The 13,192-nt window shown below is 43.8% G+C and overlaps 2 protein-coding genes across 8 annotated transcripts in view; one reads left to right on the top strand and one right to left on the bottom strand.

Moving 5' to 3' along the window:
• Nucleotides 1-9,548, top strand: trim25l (tripartite motif containing 25, like). 3 transcript variants are annotated; one of them, XM_044188176.1, is made up of 16 exons: nt 1-791; nt 1,942-2,037; nt 2,263-2,496; nt 3,546-3,705; nt 3,796-3,828; nt 3,928-3,966; nt 4,073-4,117; nt 4,225-4,278; nt 4,371-4,418; nt 4,542-4,598; nt 5,081-5,260; nt 5,425-5,538; nt 6,908-6,943; nt 7,078-7,146; nt 7,295-7,360; nt 7,880-9,548. In XM_044188176.1, the coding sequence occupies exons 1-16, from the start codon at nt 162-164 to the stop codon at nt 8,452-8,454; spliced, it is 2,436 nt and encodes an 811-aa protein (XP_044044111.1). In that variant the 5' UTR covers nt 1-161; the 3' UTR covers nt 8,455-9,548. The 3 variants fall into 3 exon arrangements, with proteins under 3 accessions (XP_044044111.1, XP_044044112.1, XP_044044110.1); XM_044188175.1 differs by having other exon boundaries at nt 2-791; nt 6,905-6,943; XM_044188177.1 differs by lacking the exon at nt 6,908-6,943.
• trak2 (trafficking protein, kinesin binding 2) overlaps nt 9,543-13,192 on the bottom strand; it is a 21,725-nt gene continuing 18,075 nt past the window's right edge. For all 5 annotated transcript variants that reach the window (XM_044188170.1, XM_044188171.1, XM_044188172.1 and 2 more), the window contains 2 exons: nt 13,092-13,191; nt 9,543-12,445 (listed from right to left, as the gene is read on the bottom strand). In XM_044188170.1, coding sequence (XP_044044105.1) covers nt 11,653-12,445; nt 13,092-13,191 — 893 coding nt within the window. In that variant the 3' untranslated portion in view covers nt 9,543-11,652. The remainder of the gene's footprint in view (nt 12,446-13,091; nt 13,192) is intronic.

The raw sequence follows: 13,192 nt of genomic DNA, 5'->3' as shown, positions 1-13,192 counted from the left end.
TGAGAGACAGCATTTCCCTCCTGTGAGTCCACGCTAAACGTACCTCTTTACTTCTCTGGATCTATCTCTTCCACTGTTCTGCTTTGGATTACTAGAAATCTCTGAGTGTCATACCTGCTGACCATCTCTCTGATCCCTCGGTTTCTTCTTTCGGTGTCAGCATGAGTGCTAAACTGTGGACAGAGGAGCAGTTTAACTGCCCTGTGTGTCTGGATCTCCCAAACGATCCAGTCACCATCCCCTGTGGGCACAGCTACTGCATGGGCTGCATCAAGGACTACTGGAGCAAGGACGAACCCAAGGGGGTCTACAGCTGCCCCCAATGCCGCCAGACCTTCTGCCCTAAGCCCTCCCTGTCCAGGAACACCATGCTGGCTGAGGCTGTAGAGCAGCTCCGCAAAGGGGCCCTCAAAGCTGACGTGCGAGAGTCTATGCGAAGCACCCGTGGGGTTGCCTCCTCCTCATCTAGATCCAAAGGGAAGCTCTCCTCCTCAGCAGTGCTATGCGACATGTGCAAAGAAGAACAGCGAGCTGCGGTCAAGAGCTGCCTGTCGTGCATGAGCTCATACTGCGAATCCCACCTGAAGCCCCACAAGACCAAGAAGGCCCTTAAGCAGCATGAGCTGATCGCACCCACAGGCAATCTGGCTGAGAAGATCTGCACCCAGCACAAGTACCTGCAGGAGTTCTTCTGTCGCCAGTGTAAAGTGTTCGTCTGCTGGCTGTGCACCAGCAACCAGCACAAAGGCCATGAGAGTGTGTCCACCAAGGTTGAGCGCTTGGAGAAACAGGTAGGCGAGAATGGATGCTGTACTGGTCTCAGGCACCAGATGAGATGCTCCAAAAATAATGGCAGTGAAGAGGGGCCCTCAGCCAGTTACCAGGGCGTACTGTTATGTGATCCAATATCAAGTGTTTGGTTTGTGTGATAAGCTAGATAAAATCCTTTTTAGTAAGTGGTGTAAAACAGTTTTATATTTTGTAATTACACAATGTAACAGTTAGGGATGTAGGCCCGTAGTGTGTATGTTTCGCAAGCCTAGGTATATGTCTAGTCACTCAACCAGAGCTGCAACTGACAAATATTCTCATAGTTGATTAATCGGCCAATTATTTTTTCAATCAACAGTTTAATTATTTGTTCTATAAAAGTGAAAGAACAGTGAAAATTGTCCATCTCAAGTTCCCAGAGCCCAAGCTGGCGTCTTCACATTGCTTGTTTTGTCACTTTAAATTCCATGAATATTCAATTTGCTATCATGGAAGACAAAGAAAACCAGTAAATATTAACATTTGAGAGGCTGCAACCAGTGATTTAAAAAAGAAAATGCACTTTTGCTTTGAAAATGACTCAAACGATAAAGCGAATGTCAAAATAGTTGGCTATTAATTTTCTGTTGGTGGACTAGGAATGTTTCAACTTGAGCTAAAAATGTGCACACATCCCGGGCCTTCGTGAATCTACTTCATAAACAAAATAGAGACGAGTGGAAAATGGAGCGAGACTGGAGGGAAATGACAGAAAGAACTGGAGTTTCTGCTGAGTTCTGACTTCAGTCAGAGGCTGATGAACACAAACACACACAGACATGGTCGGAGTGTCCATTGCTGTAAAAGGGATCACAAAATGGAAGTGGGCAGCTTTTTCTAGAATAGGGTGACAATCAATACTATGTATGTACAGTATATCACCCCTCCTGCTAACTGTCCATTGTTCTGTGAGATGGATTTCTGTTTAAGGTGTCGTCCTCTCTCCTTTTGTGTCGGACTGTGGCTCCAGCCAGGCTGAGAGCATTCCTAACTACATTCCTGTCCATTCATAACGCTCCACCCTCTCACGCTGTCTCCTGTGTCACGTATGCAGCTGTTTCCTCGTGCTTGTGTTGAGTGAGATACGTTGGGGATTGTTTTGATGTTGCGTCTTTGTGTGTGCTGCTATAGAAAGTGCTGTCGGAGATGCATGCAGAGAATCAGCAGAGACTGAAAGACAGAGAGCAGGAGCTGAAAGACATGAAGAAGATGATGGAGGTGATGAAGGTTGGTCAGCAGAATTTCATCTTTCAGGAGCATTCTCTCTAAGTTGGGTTAACTTGCACCGATTTGGCAAGTGCAAGCTTTTGTCCTACTGTTTCTCAAAATATAAACCACATTCCCCATAAACCCTGCAATAATTTCAGTTATTTCAGATAGGTGCAAGTGGGCCTTACTGTATGTGTATTTTGGCATACTGAGACCTTATCGTCTGTCTCCCTGCATGCACAGCGTTCTTCAGACAGGGTACATGAGGACACGGAGCAGGCGCTGTCGGAGCTGCAGCGCTCAGTGGAGCGCCTCCAGGAGCTGCTGGAGCAAGTTCTGGATCAGGCCAGCCAGGAGAAGATGGGCCAGGCTCAGGAGGTTGCTGACAGCCTGGAGGCCGAGATCAAGGAGCTGAAGAGGAGGGACACGGAGATGAAGGACCTGGCCTGCTGCGAGGACAACATCCACTACCTGCAGGTAGGCTGGACCAAGAAGTTCATCGAGGGATGGAGGTGGTGGTGGTGGAGGGGTAGAGCTCCTCAACAGGAAAACAGGAAGGTCCAATGAGAGACACAATTGAGTTGCATTATGACTTCCTGGAGCTTGGGCAATACTAGAGATTTAAAGTCACAATATCTCAACCTCTGCTGCATTGATTTGGACCGTTATTTTTTGATTTGTCTCTTGTGAGACCCCCAACTTTCTGGACATGCAATAAAAAAATGTGGGAGGAATATCAGTATTTGCAAGAGAGAGTATAAGAGCTTCTATGTTACAACAAAGTCAGCCACTGAACTTGCTTAGCCCTGAAACGTTAGCTAAAATTCCCCCAGCACAAAAATAGTTATTTTGTTGTCTTCACATGAGGCTTGACGGTCACACGGTTTCAGTTTCATCGTGCCAACTAAGCTAGCTAGCAACATGCTAACGCTAACACACTGCAAAATGAAGAGTAGCGGTGGGGCTCCATCTCTCCTCAAGCTTGAGTTTTGAGATGAATCCTTCCTTGTACTGGGCCTCATCGGTGAAGACATGAAGCACACCTCTGCAAGCTTTTACTAACCGTTGTGGGAACGTTTCCATCAAAATTATAGTACATTTTAACCACTCCAACTTCACAAATTCAGATGCTGGGACTATGTGAAAGCTTTTATGTTGGTCCTTGCAGCCAACAACAGAACAATTTGTGCTCCCCCCCAGGAGTCGGTGCAATTCAAATCAGCTCCTCATAGCCCGCAAAAATGGTCTTTTCTCATACTTTTTGGGTCTGTAGACACATTGGGGACACATTTATGTGCACAAGCAATGAAAAAGTGTGATTTGTATAACATGATGTGCATCATTCTGCATGGAAAACATGAAAACATCGGTCCTGTTTCAGACCGGATGTGAGCTGCCTTTTGTGGCAAAGCGTGTGCCCTGTTTAATGAAAGTAGCGTCTCTAAAGTTATAGTTGTAGTAGTCCGGACTGCTGTAGTCTATACGTTTCCCCTAAAAGTCAAACTAACCGCCATGTTTTCCTTCAGACATATGAGTCCATGTGCAGTCCCCTGGAGTCCGGGGCCCTGCCCACTGTCGTGGTCAATCCAGAAGCTTCCTTTGATCCTGTACGAGACTCCATCCTGGACATCAGGGAGCGAGTGGAGGACCTGTGCAACGAGGAGCTGGGCAAGATCACCAAACAAGGTCTGTCTCAAGAGTCTTATCTTGTTTTGTCCTACCTTCTTTTCTTTTCACGTCTCATCTTTCTCCATCTTATCGTCCGTTCTCTTTCAGTCAATGACACAACACTGTTCACTTTGGGAGAATGTAAGTTGAAACATTTTTTCTTTTTTGAACATGAGCATTGAACATTGTAGTTGTGTTGCGTCTTCTTGCTTAACATTGTCTTCCTCTTATCTTATCTAGCCAACCGGAGCGCAGGACAGAAAGGAGGGATTTTTAAATGTGAGTTTGGATTTTGTTTTTTAATCTGGATATATTATAGGACTACATGTTCTATGATGAAACTAATTATTCAAAAACAAATTTTCTGATCATTTCCCCTTCTTAGTATTTTCTGGTCTGGGTTCTCGCAACACAAACAGTCGTTCACCAGGTACGTCCAGTGTTTTTAAGTTTATCTCCCATCACTGCATAGTTTCACTTTATCATCTTTTATATAAATAGATGTAATGTATACATGATTTATTTCATGTCCCACAGCTTCCACACCCAGTATCTCAGTTGGAGCGCGGAGTACAGACAGACGAGGACTTGGTACTGTACACTGACATTCATTATATGTGACAATATCAAAAGTAATTCAATAAGAAGTCCTTGTTAATTAACATTTACATTTTATTATTCAGGTATAGGCCTCAAAAGTCAAGACGTGAGGAGTAGAGACACACCACGGGGTGAGACTTTATGTCTATGCTGTTGAAAAATCCCTAAATGAACCTCAAACCTGCAATGATGGAGCAGTAAAAATGTGTGTGCGCATGTTTTAAAATTATGCTTCTTTCTTGTTGCATACAAAGGAAACACAAGCTCACCCAGACCTCGGGACAGACAGAGAAGAGAGGAAAGAGAGACAGGTAGGTTCATTCATGCTTTGCCTGGCAGGATGTTCCACAAGACTTCCTGATGATAATAATAATGTGGCTGTTACTTCCTACTGCAAGAAATGTTTCCATACAAATGTCAATTCCTCATATTCTAGAAGTAAAGAAGAAATAAACCACTGCATTACACAGCATATTCATTTTCAGTTGCTTATTTTGTCCATTAACTCAGCCGCCTCACTTGCATTAGATGCATTAGATCCACAGCATCCTTAGGCAGTGGGTGGGCATCTCTGGGTCAGCCTTGGAGTGGTTCTACTACTGCTCTGATAGGAGTTTTTCAGTTGCTTTTGATAACTATGCCTCCCCATTTGTTAGCATTTAGCTCAAAGCACCGTTGTGTCTAAGTAAAGCCTCACCTAGCTACTACAGCTATTTGGTAAGCTGTTATCAACTGACACTGATTGTAACGTAACCCCAACCTTTATCTAAGATCTTACATGTCTTCCAAACAGTGAGGGAGACCAACCCCAGCCCCAGACCTAGCCCCAGACCCAGCCCCACACCGAGCCGCAGAGAGTCTCAGTCTCTTTGGAGCAGGTCCAGTCAGAGCCAGGCTGTCCCTGCTGCAGCCCCGACCCCAACTCCAACTCCAATCCCAGCCACCCCAACTCCTGCCCCAGCATCAAGTGGAGGTACAATACCAAACTTTTGACAAAAGAAATTTGCTGCCATTTGCCGCCACCAACTGGCAAACCTTGTATAGTGCAGCTTTGACATATAATAAATGCTTACGCGAGAGTGTAACACCCTTTGTTTTCTATCTCTCTCCTTTGTCTTCTCCTCCTGGTTCGGTCAGGTTTCAGTCGGATGGCGTTGATCAGCAGCCGCTTCCGCTCCAATCGGCGTGGCACCAACCAGGCCACCCCAGTAACTCCAGCCAATAACACACCATCTGCAGGAGGAAACCCATGTAAGATCAGACTCCACCTCCCATACTCTAATTTAGACAGTGGAACTCTTAAACCACTTGCTGTGCCTGGTTGACCAGATGTTTCATGCAGAAAGGATAATAAAATAATAATAAAACTAGAAAATAGTGAAAGTGGTTGAATTAGCAGTTAAAATGGAGGTGCTGAAAGAAGTTGAAGTGTCCATTTAAATGAAAGCACTGGGTGAAGTTGAAGTGTCAGTTGAAGTGTGAGCACTGAATGGTGCCAAAGTGTCAATTTAAGTGCAAGCACTGAACTTCAAGCACTGAAAATAGTTGCATTGTCAAGTGTTGCTGATAAATTGAGATAGAAGTGTTAGTTAAAGTGGAAGTCCTGAAAGAAATTAGTGTCAGTTGAAGTGCATAAACCGTCAGCTGTTCTGTAAGCACTGAAAGTAGTTCAAGTAAATTGTAAATTGTGTATGAACAAGTTGTAGGAGTTGGGAGAGATGAATTTTTGTTGTTGTTGTTTTAAGGAGAGGACCTGAAAGGTCAATCAAGGTCTAAGCATTGAAAGGAGTTGAAACATCAGCTGACAAAAAAAAGATGAATAGAGTTGAAATATCAGTTGACGTGTAAGTGGTGAAAGGATTGGTATTTTCATTTGAAGAGTAAGAGATGAAAGCAGTTTAAATGTCAGTTGACAAGCTGAAAAATAATAATAAATAATAACAAAAAAGGTTGAAACACTTTAAAAGAAAGAATAGTAATTTCACCCTGTTCAGTTTTCAACCAAGCTTATTTTCCATAGAATTAAATTATCCTCTTCTTCTTCTTGTCCTTGTTCTTCACCACCTCAAGTCTGCCAGAAATTCATTAATTCATACAGTATCTCATCTAAAATGCTGCTAGCCTGAACCTGCCTTGTGTAGGTATTATACTAAGCACTGCAGTTGGTATCTGTCAAGCTTAATCTAGTCATTTGTTTGTTCAGACTTCCGGTTTAGGCATCTACTGTAGCTAACTCTGTTCTTCAGAGTAATTTACCATGACAAACATGATGAGCTTTATTTCTTAAATCAACTTCAATACAAACAGCAAAGTTGTAAAGGACACAAATATCAATAGATGCAACATTCCTGTGTCTCTAGAAACATATGGACCTTTTGAATGCTTGTACAGTATTGTAAGAAAAAGTATAAACAAGAGTATATTTTGTTCAAATGTTCTGTATATTTGAACTTTTCCAAGTAATCAGTTTGCCCCAGGATGTTGGGGTTTCTGTTATACTCTAGGATTCAGTTAGATGGGGGAATTCAGCTCAAATGAAAAAAAATCTCTACCTCAATATAGTTATATAGCATGTTGATTGTGTGTGTGATTAAGTGTGTGACTTGTGTACACTTAGCAGGGGGGGTGTCTGCTCTGCCGGAAACACCAACAGAAAGTAAGATGGCAGTCTTTATATATGTAAAATGAATATTCTTCTTTTGGCTCATTGGCACATTCAGTCCTATAACTTGAACATGGACAAGTGTATGTTAATACTAATGTGACTAACATTGTTTTCTAATTGGACAGTTAACCCCAGTCTCTTCTTGGACTTGCCCACCCCTGACACCGTGATTCACGCTCCTGCTTTCCCTGCATGTGAGTTAATGTAACTTTATCTTCATGGTATCTCCATTTTGAGACAAAAACATGTATGAAAAATGCAAATCAAATCAATATATGCATTCTAACTATTTGCAAAATGTGCCACTTTGTGCATGAGCTGACGTATTGTTTGGTTTTCCAGTAAGAGAGATCAACATTGACAGCATCCAAGCTCCAGAGCCGAGGACCAGAGAGGAGTTCCTACAGTGTGAGTCTCAGTGTTTAACTACTATATTACATTTTAGATAATAGTTACAGTACTGAGCACTCAGGCTCTTGCTGACAAACTACTTGGCAGGACAAATGACAACCATGTTTGCTGCAGGAATTAGTTCAAAAATGGCCTGCCACGGCATCTATTGCTGTTCATGTGTCCCCCAAAGGAACTTCCTGTGTAGCAAGGGATCTTACTTAAAAATACCTAGAATACAGAAGGTGTTTAGTACTCCACAACAAGGTCAATATTCTTTGGCAAAAACAGTCCCAACTCAAGGTCCAATTAGTAGTTTTTCCAGCACTTTGAACCACATCACATGGTCTTCATCAGCAGATTTGCTCAGTTGTCATGGAGACGGATCTGTGGACATGGTTATGATTTCATCCACAGTGCTTTTAGGACTTCTCATCTGTGTTGGCATAAAAGTTAAGCATGAAAGTTCATTCTTTAATGCTTAATGAATATTCTTAATTATGTAAATAATTGACCATTAAACCCTCTCTTTCCTAGACTCTGTGACCTTGACCCTTGACCCCAACACGGCCCACCGACGGCTGGCTCTCTCCGAGGGCAACACTAAAGCCACCCTTCAGGCGGCGGCGCAGTCCTACCCCGATACTCCTCAGCGTTTTGACGGCTGGACCCAGGTGATGTGCACTAGCCCGCTGTACGCCCAGCGCTGTTACTGGGAGGTGGAGTGGAGAGGCCGGGGCTCCTCTATGGGCGTAGCCTACGGGGCGTTAAACAGGAAGGGCTCAGACGCCAGGTCAGGGCTCGGTTACAACGCCCAGACCTGGACCATGGAGCTGTCGGACACCTGCTGCTCAGCCATGCACGACAATGAGAAGAGGGACATACCGGTCACCTACTCCCCCCGCCTGGGCATCTACCTGGACCTGTCCACAGGGACGCTGGCGTTCTACAGCGTGGCAGAGAGCATGACACACCTCCACACCTTCCGCGCCAACTTCACCCAGCCTCTCTACGCTGCCTTTGGGGTGGGCAGTGGAGTCGGGGTCGGTCTGGACTTCGCCCTTGGCCAGTTCAGCTCCAGCTCTGACAGCATCAAGATCTGTCCCATGTGAGGATCCAGGCTGGAAGGCAGTGATAGTGCTACATTCATGTCATCAGAACAACTGACTTCAGAGTTTAACACAGCTGCTGTGCTCATGCTGATGAAACTCATTCCAAACCGTCAGGACACAATGACTGATCGTTTTTGTAAAGTCTGGTTGCACCTGTTAATTTTGTTTCAGATTTTAAATGCACTTAGTGAAAGAAGTTTCTGTTCTACACAAAAATTGCATTGTTTACAGCCATGCTAGTGGCTTGGATGGTAAATGTCACTCTGTTGGTCGTTGCTACAGTTTGGTCCAGACTGAAATATCTCAAAAACTATTGGATGGATTCCCATGAAATTTTGGAATGACGTTCATGGTCCCTAAAGCATGAATCCTAATGACTTTGGTAATCGCCTGACTTTTCCTGTAGAGCTGCTGAGAAGTTGACTTTTGTGGTTAAGAGTGCAATATCTTGACAAATGTTGGATGGATTGCTGTGAAATTTGGTTGACATTAATGTGTCCTCGGGATAAATTGTTGTAACTTTTCATTTAGCGCCATCATCAGGTCAAAATTTGTCCAATACTTTGGTTTTTGACCAACTATCCGCAAAACTAATGACATTCCCATCAGCCTTAGCTGTACTCTTGTGTTTAGTGCTTATTAGCAAATGTTAGCAGTCTAAGATGGTGACCCTGGCAAATATTACCTGCTAAACATCAGCATGTTAACATGCTCACAATGACAATACTAACATGTTGATGTTAGCATTTAGCTCAAAGTACAGCCTCACAAAAGCTGCTATCATGGCATGACTTGTTTTGTTATACTGTTCTAAATTTAAATGCATTTAAAAAATGTTCCAGAAAGGCAGAAAAATCATTGTTCATCACTAAATGCTGTGCTCCACAGTATGTATTAGCTGAAAGCATACATGTGCATGTTTTATTTTCACTGAAGTTAAAAGTTTTCACCCAAATCTGAGCTGTTCCCAGCCATGAAATAAAAGTTCAGTATTTTTCTGTGTGACATCTTACAAACTGATTTTTAGGTCAAGACTTTCTGCATAAGTTCTTCCATCATTTCTAAGTAATAATAAAGCAGCCTGTGAGTCAGTGGCTTTGTTTCTATTGCTTTATTTAAAAAAAAAAAAAAAAAAAGGAAGAGGCAACTGAATAATAGCCATGAGTAGTTTACAGAGGATCATGATCTTAAAGTGGAGGCATTAAGAAATCACAGGCAATTTTATATTTAACCAAAGAATATGGATATGACAACTGCAACAAATCTAAAAAGATATGAACAGTCTGGATGTGCCTTCTTTCATCTTCTCTTCAATCCTACACACATACAAAATATTAAACTGAAGTGCTTCTTCCTTTATTAAATATGTTATAGTCAATTAACACAAAATGCATCACAAACACATGTAAGCAAAGACTATTCCATTCTTCAAAACACTTTTGGCTTGATTTGGATTCCCTTCTGTGGGCCTCTACATGTGGAAAACAAAAAAGCAAAAAATACTGCTACATATATTAAAAATCTTATGTCAAAATGTTAGCCGACATTGTTACAACAGCCACACATTATGCTAATTTTCTCATTAATAGGTTAGAATCTATATACTTCTAAATAGTGGTGTCACTAAAACAAAGGTTAAATATAAAAGTAAAAGTGCAGTAGCTGAGTGGGAGGGTCTGGTTGGATTGATGAATGTTAGGGATAGCAGCAGGAGTGTCACAGGGGTCAAGCTCAAAGCTCTATGCTTATTTAAACATGATATTATATGTATATAGTAGTATGTAGGATGAACTTTCATATGCTTTCCTATATAAACACTCCCACCTGCTGGCCAATGTGTGAACCACACATTACCTTGAGATATCCCCGAGACACATTTTAAACACAGAAAACAACCACATATACAGTAATAAACCTGGATGTGTCAATGGTTTTTCTAAAATAATGTGTCAATGGTTTTTCCCTCTTAACAGACTGAACCCGAAAGTCCCACGGGCCCGAGATAAGGAAAACTCAACGATAAAATTCCCGTTTTTCTTTTAAAGGCCCGTGGTGAAATGTTTTCAACCAAGCAGTGATCCTCAAATGAACACCAACTCAACCTCCAAATCCCACTGAGTGCAACCAATATATACAACCATGGCTTCACAGGAACACAAATCTTAACAGTGCTGGCATCTACGTAAGGCCTCATACCATTAAAAAAAACAAACAAAAAAAAAAAAGACAAGGTCCTGAAGGAAAAGGCAGATCCATTTTTTTTTGCCTGCCGTCTGCTATGGTTCTGACCCTCGCCTTCAGCCTGGCCCCACCGGTCTGCCGACAGGTGCATGCTGGGACCTGTAGGCAAGTTCGCCTTTGACGTGTCATGCAGACGCTTGCAAGAGGCGGGAAAAAGGACGGACATGGACGGTCACCAGACATCCGTGCAACAACGGACTACTGTAAAATCATTACAATATTAATACTGGCATGTTAATGGCATGGTCTGACTACAAGATTAGCCTGGCAGTATGCCGTTAAGCCAGGTAGCACTTAAGTCTTCTAGTCCAAGTAATAAAAGCATGTTGAATCCCTTCTCTTCTGACTGTAAAAGTTTATTTGCAGATGATACTGATTTTTACAGACTAAAGCTTTTCCAATCCACTACAGAACAAGCCCTTGAAATAGCAAGACTCTGGATGCTCAGTCTTTCTTTCTTTGCCTTTCACTTCTCTTCTGACATGACTGAACATGCAATAACCAGACTCTACCTTCCTTTCATACCTTTATCTTAACTCTTGTTCTTCTCTAATCCACATCCACAAACCTTCATCCACTTACATGTTGTCCTTTCCCCACCACCTCTGCCTGTACCTGAATATCCAGAGCCTCACAGGAAAACTACATAACCTAATTAAGATTCATACATGACTGAGAAGGTACAGAGAGCTGAATAACCCACTCAGAGGCAAGCTAAGGCCTCAATAACTAGCATCATAGCAAACATCTAGACACAGACAATGCGACATCGCTAAAAACAGTCAGTTTAGTTAAATTGTGCTTTTAAATTAGGTCATAAAAAGGAGGGATTGCTCTGCCCACCGGATGCCCTGACTCCTCTCTCCAAATGCAGAAAGGAAGAGATATGAGGGGAGGAAGAAGAGGATGGAGGTGTAAAGGAGGAGTTCATGTTCTTGGTCCACCCACCGCTTCACCTCAGCGTTTGGTTGAACTTGATGGGGCATGGGAGACAGAGGCAAGATGCCGGCGCCGTTCTTTGAGGTTTCCCCAAGGTGGTGGAGGGAGGGCCAGGGAGGTGGGGTGAGGAGGAGGTGTCGGGTTACCGGCTGACTTCCCCGCTCGGGCACCAATCATGGCTGGGAGGCTCTGGTTGCGCCTCAGGCCGTCCAATAGGCTTCCTCCACCTGCTGACACAAAAGTAGCAGAATCCTGGCGTGGCAATGAAGCCTCAGACTCTGCACCCTGGAGCACCTTTGTGAATCCCAGGCGCCGCAGCCTCTCCACTAGGCCGACGTTGACTAGGTCAGGCCTGGCTCTGCCTGACTTAGGGGACGGGACAAAGGCTGGGGTTTCCTGGGAAGGGCTTGGTAGGTCGGGATGTGGGGCACGGCCCAGATTCAACCCGTAAACGTCCTGGAGAAAAAGCTCTGCTGGCCGTGAGGCTAGGAAATTGTCAGCTGGGTGCTGGCGGGATTCCATGGGCACTGGGGAGGGAGCAGGTGAGTGGGAGGGGGAGTTAGGGGGTGTGCTTGGGAGGAGGCGGAAGAGGGGCTGCCGGGCTGAGGGTTTTGGGGTTGGAGGGGGTTTGTCAGTGGAGACTTGTGCAGAAATACCCCTTTCCAGGACCAGCTTGGCCAGGCCGCTGGTGGGCGCAGGGGGGCGTCGAGGGGTAAAGGAGTCACCCAGACTCAGTCTGCAAGGAGTCACAGGGGTACTGGGACCTGTCCTCATGGAGCTGGGTGTGTTAGCCAAGAGGGGCGACTGAGAACTGAAAAAAAACATGAAGACAGAGACAAGGTGAGAAAAGAGAGACACGTGTTAGCATGACAACATTTGAACAACGGCTATCGTTAGCATGTCCAGCTAACTAGCTTAGACTACTACCTACAGTAGTTACCAAGTGTTACTTCCAAGACCAAGCACATCATCAACTAACTACATCAGTTTGTGAGGTTAGGCAAATGTTAGTAGTGCTGTCCTGCTCTTTATTGGATTTGGGGAAGTTCACGCTCCAGCAACCCCAGCAAACATATCAGTTAGTCTTCATCCTAAAAGCCTTTTCTCTTTTAACAGACGGATCAGACAGCACCTTATAATACTGCCTAACTAACTAGCTACACTGCAATACAATGCTGCTTCTTTATGTCCATGTCTTCTTCATGTTTCATCAACTGGTGAAGATGCTGACGTTTTGCTGGAATATGTAGATTTAGCCTCAGTGTTTATCATGATATTGTGTATGTAGCCATCAAGTGCATATTTAAGACCCTTTTACAGGGATCTCGTTTTAAAACCAGTCAGCTGGAAACATTAAAGTCAGCCAGAATTTTCAACCAATTTATGGAGCTAAGTCATCAGCTATAAATGAGGAGCTGCTTTTGTCTTTGTCACCTTCTCCTTTGAAGAGGACTTACCTTGGGGTTACCTGTGTGATGTCACTGGGGTGAAGGATGTGACAGGTGGTGAAAGTGTAGGTGGAGAAGGTGGAGCTCTGGCACTTCCCTGGATTTTGGAC

Source organism: Siniperca chuatsi, linkage group LG24 (genome assembly GCF_020085105.1).
Source record: "Siniperca chuatsi isolate FFG_IHB_CAS linkage group LG24, ASM2008510v1, whole genome shotgun sequence".
In the NCBI taxonomy this organism is placed as follows: domain Eukaryota; kingdom Metazoa; phylum Chordata; class Actinopteri; order Centrarchiformes; family Sinipercidae; genus Siniperca; species Siniperca chuatsi.
Note: the sequence above shows the minus strand (reverse complement) of the source record. Positions and strands in the feature narration are given on the sequence as shown.

Coding starts and splice junctions, on each gene's coding strand:
- trim25l (XM_044188175.1), top strand. CDS start 162: ATGAGTGCTAAACTGTGGACAGAGGAGCAGTTTAACTGCCCTGTGTGT. Junction 3,706..3,795: donor GGGCAAGATCACCAAACAAG/GTCTGTCTCAAG, acceptor GTTCTCTTTCAG/TCAATGACACAACACTGTTC. Junction 5,261..5,424: donor TGCCCCAGCATCAAGTGGAG/GTACAATACCAA, acceptor TGGTTCGGTCAG/GTTTCAGTCGGATGGCGTTG.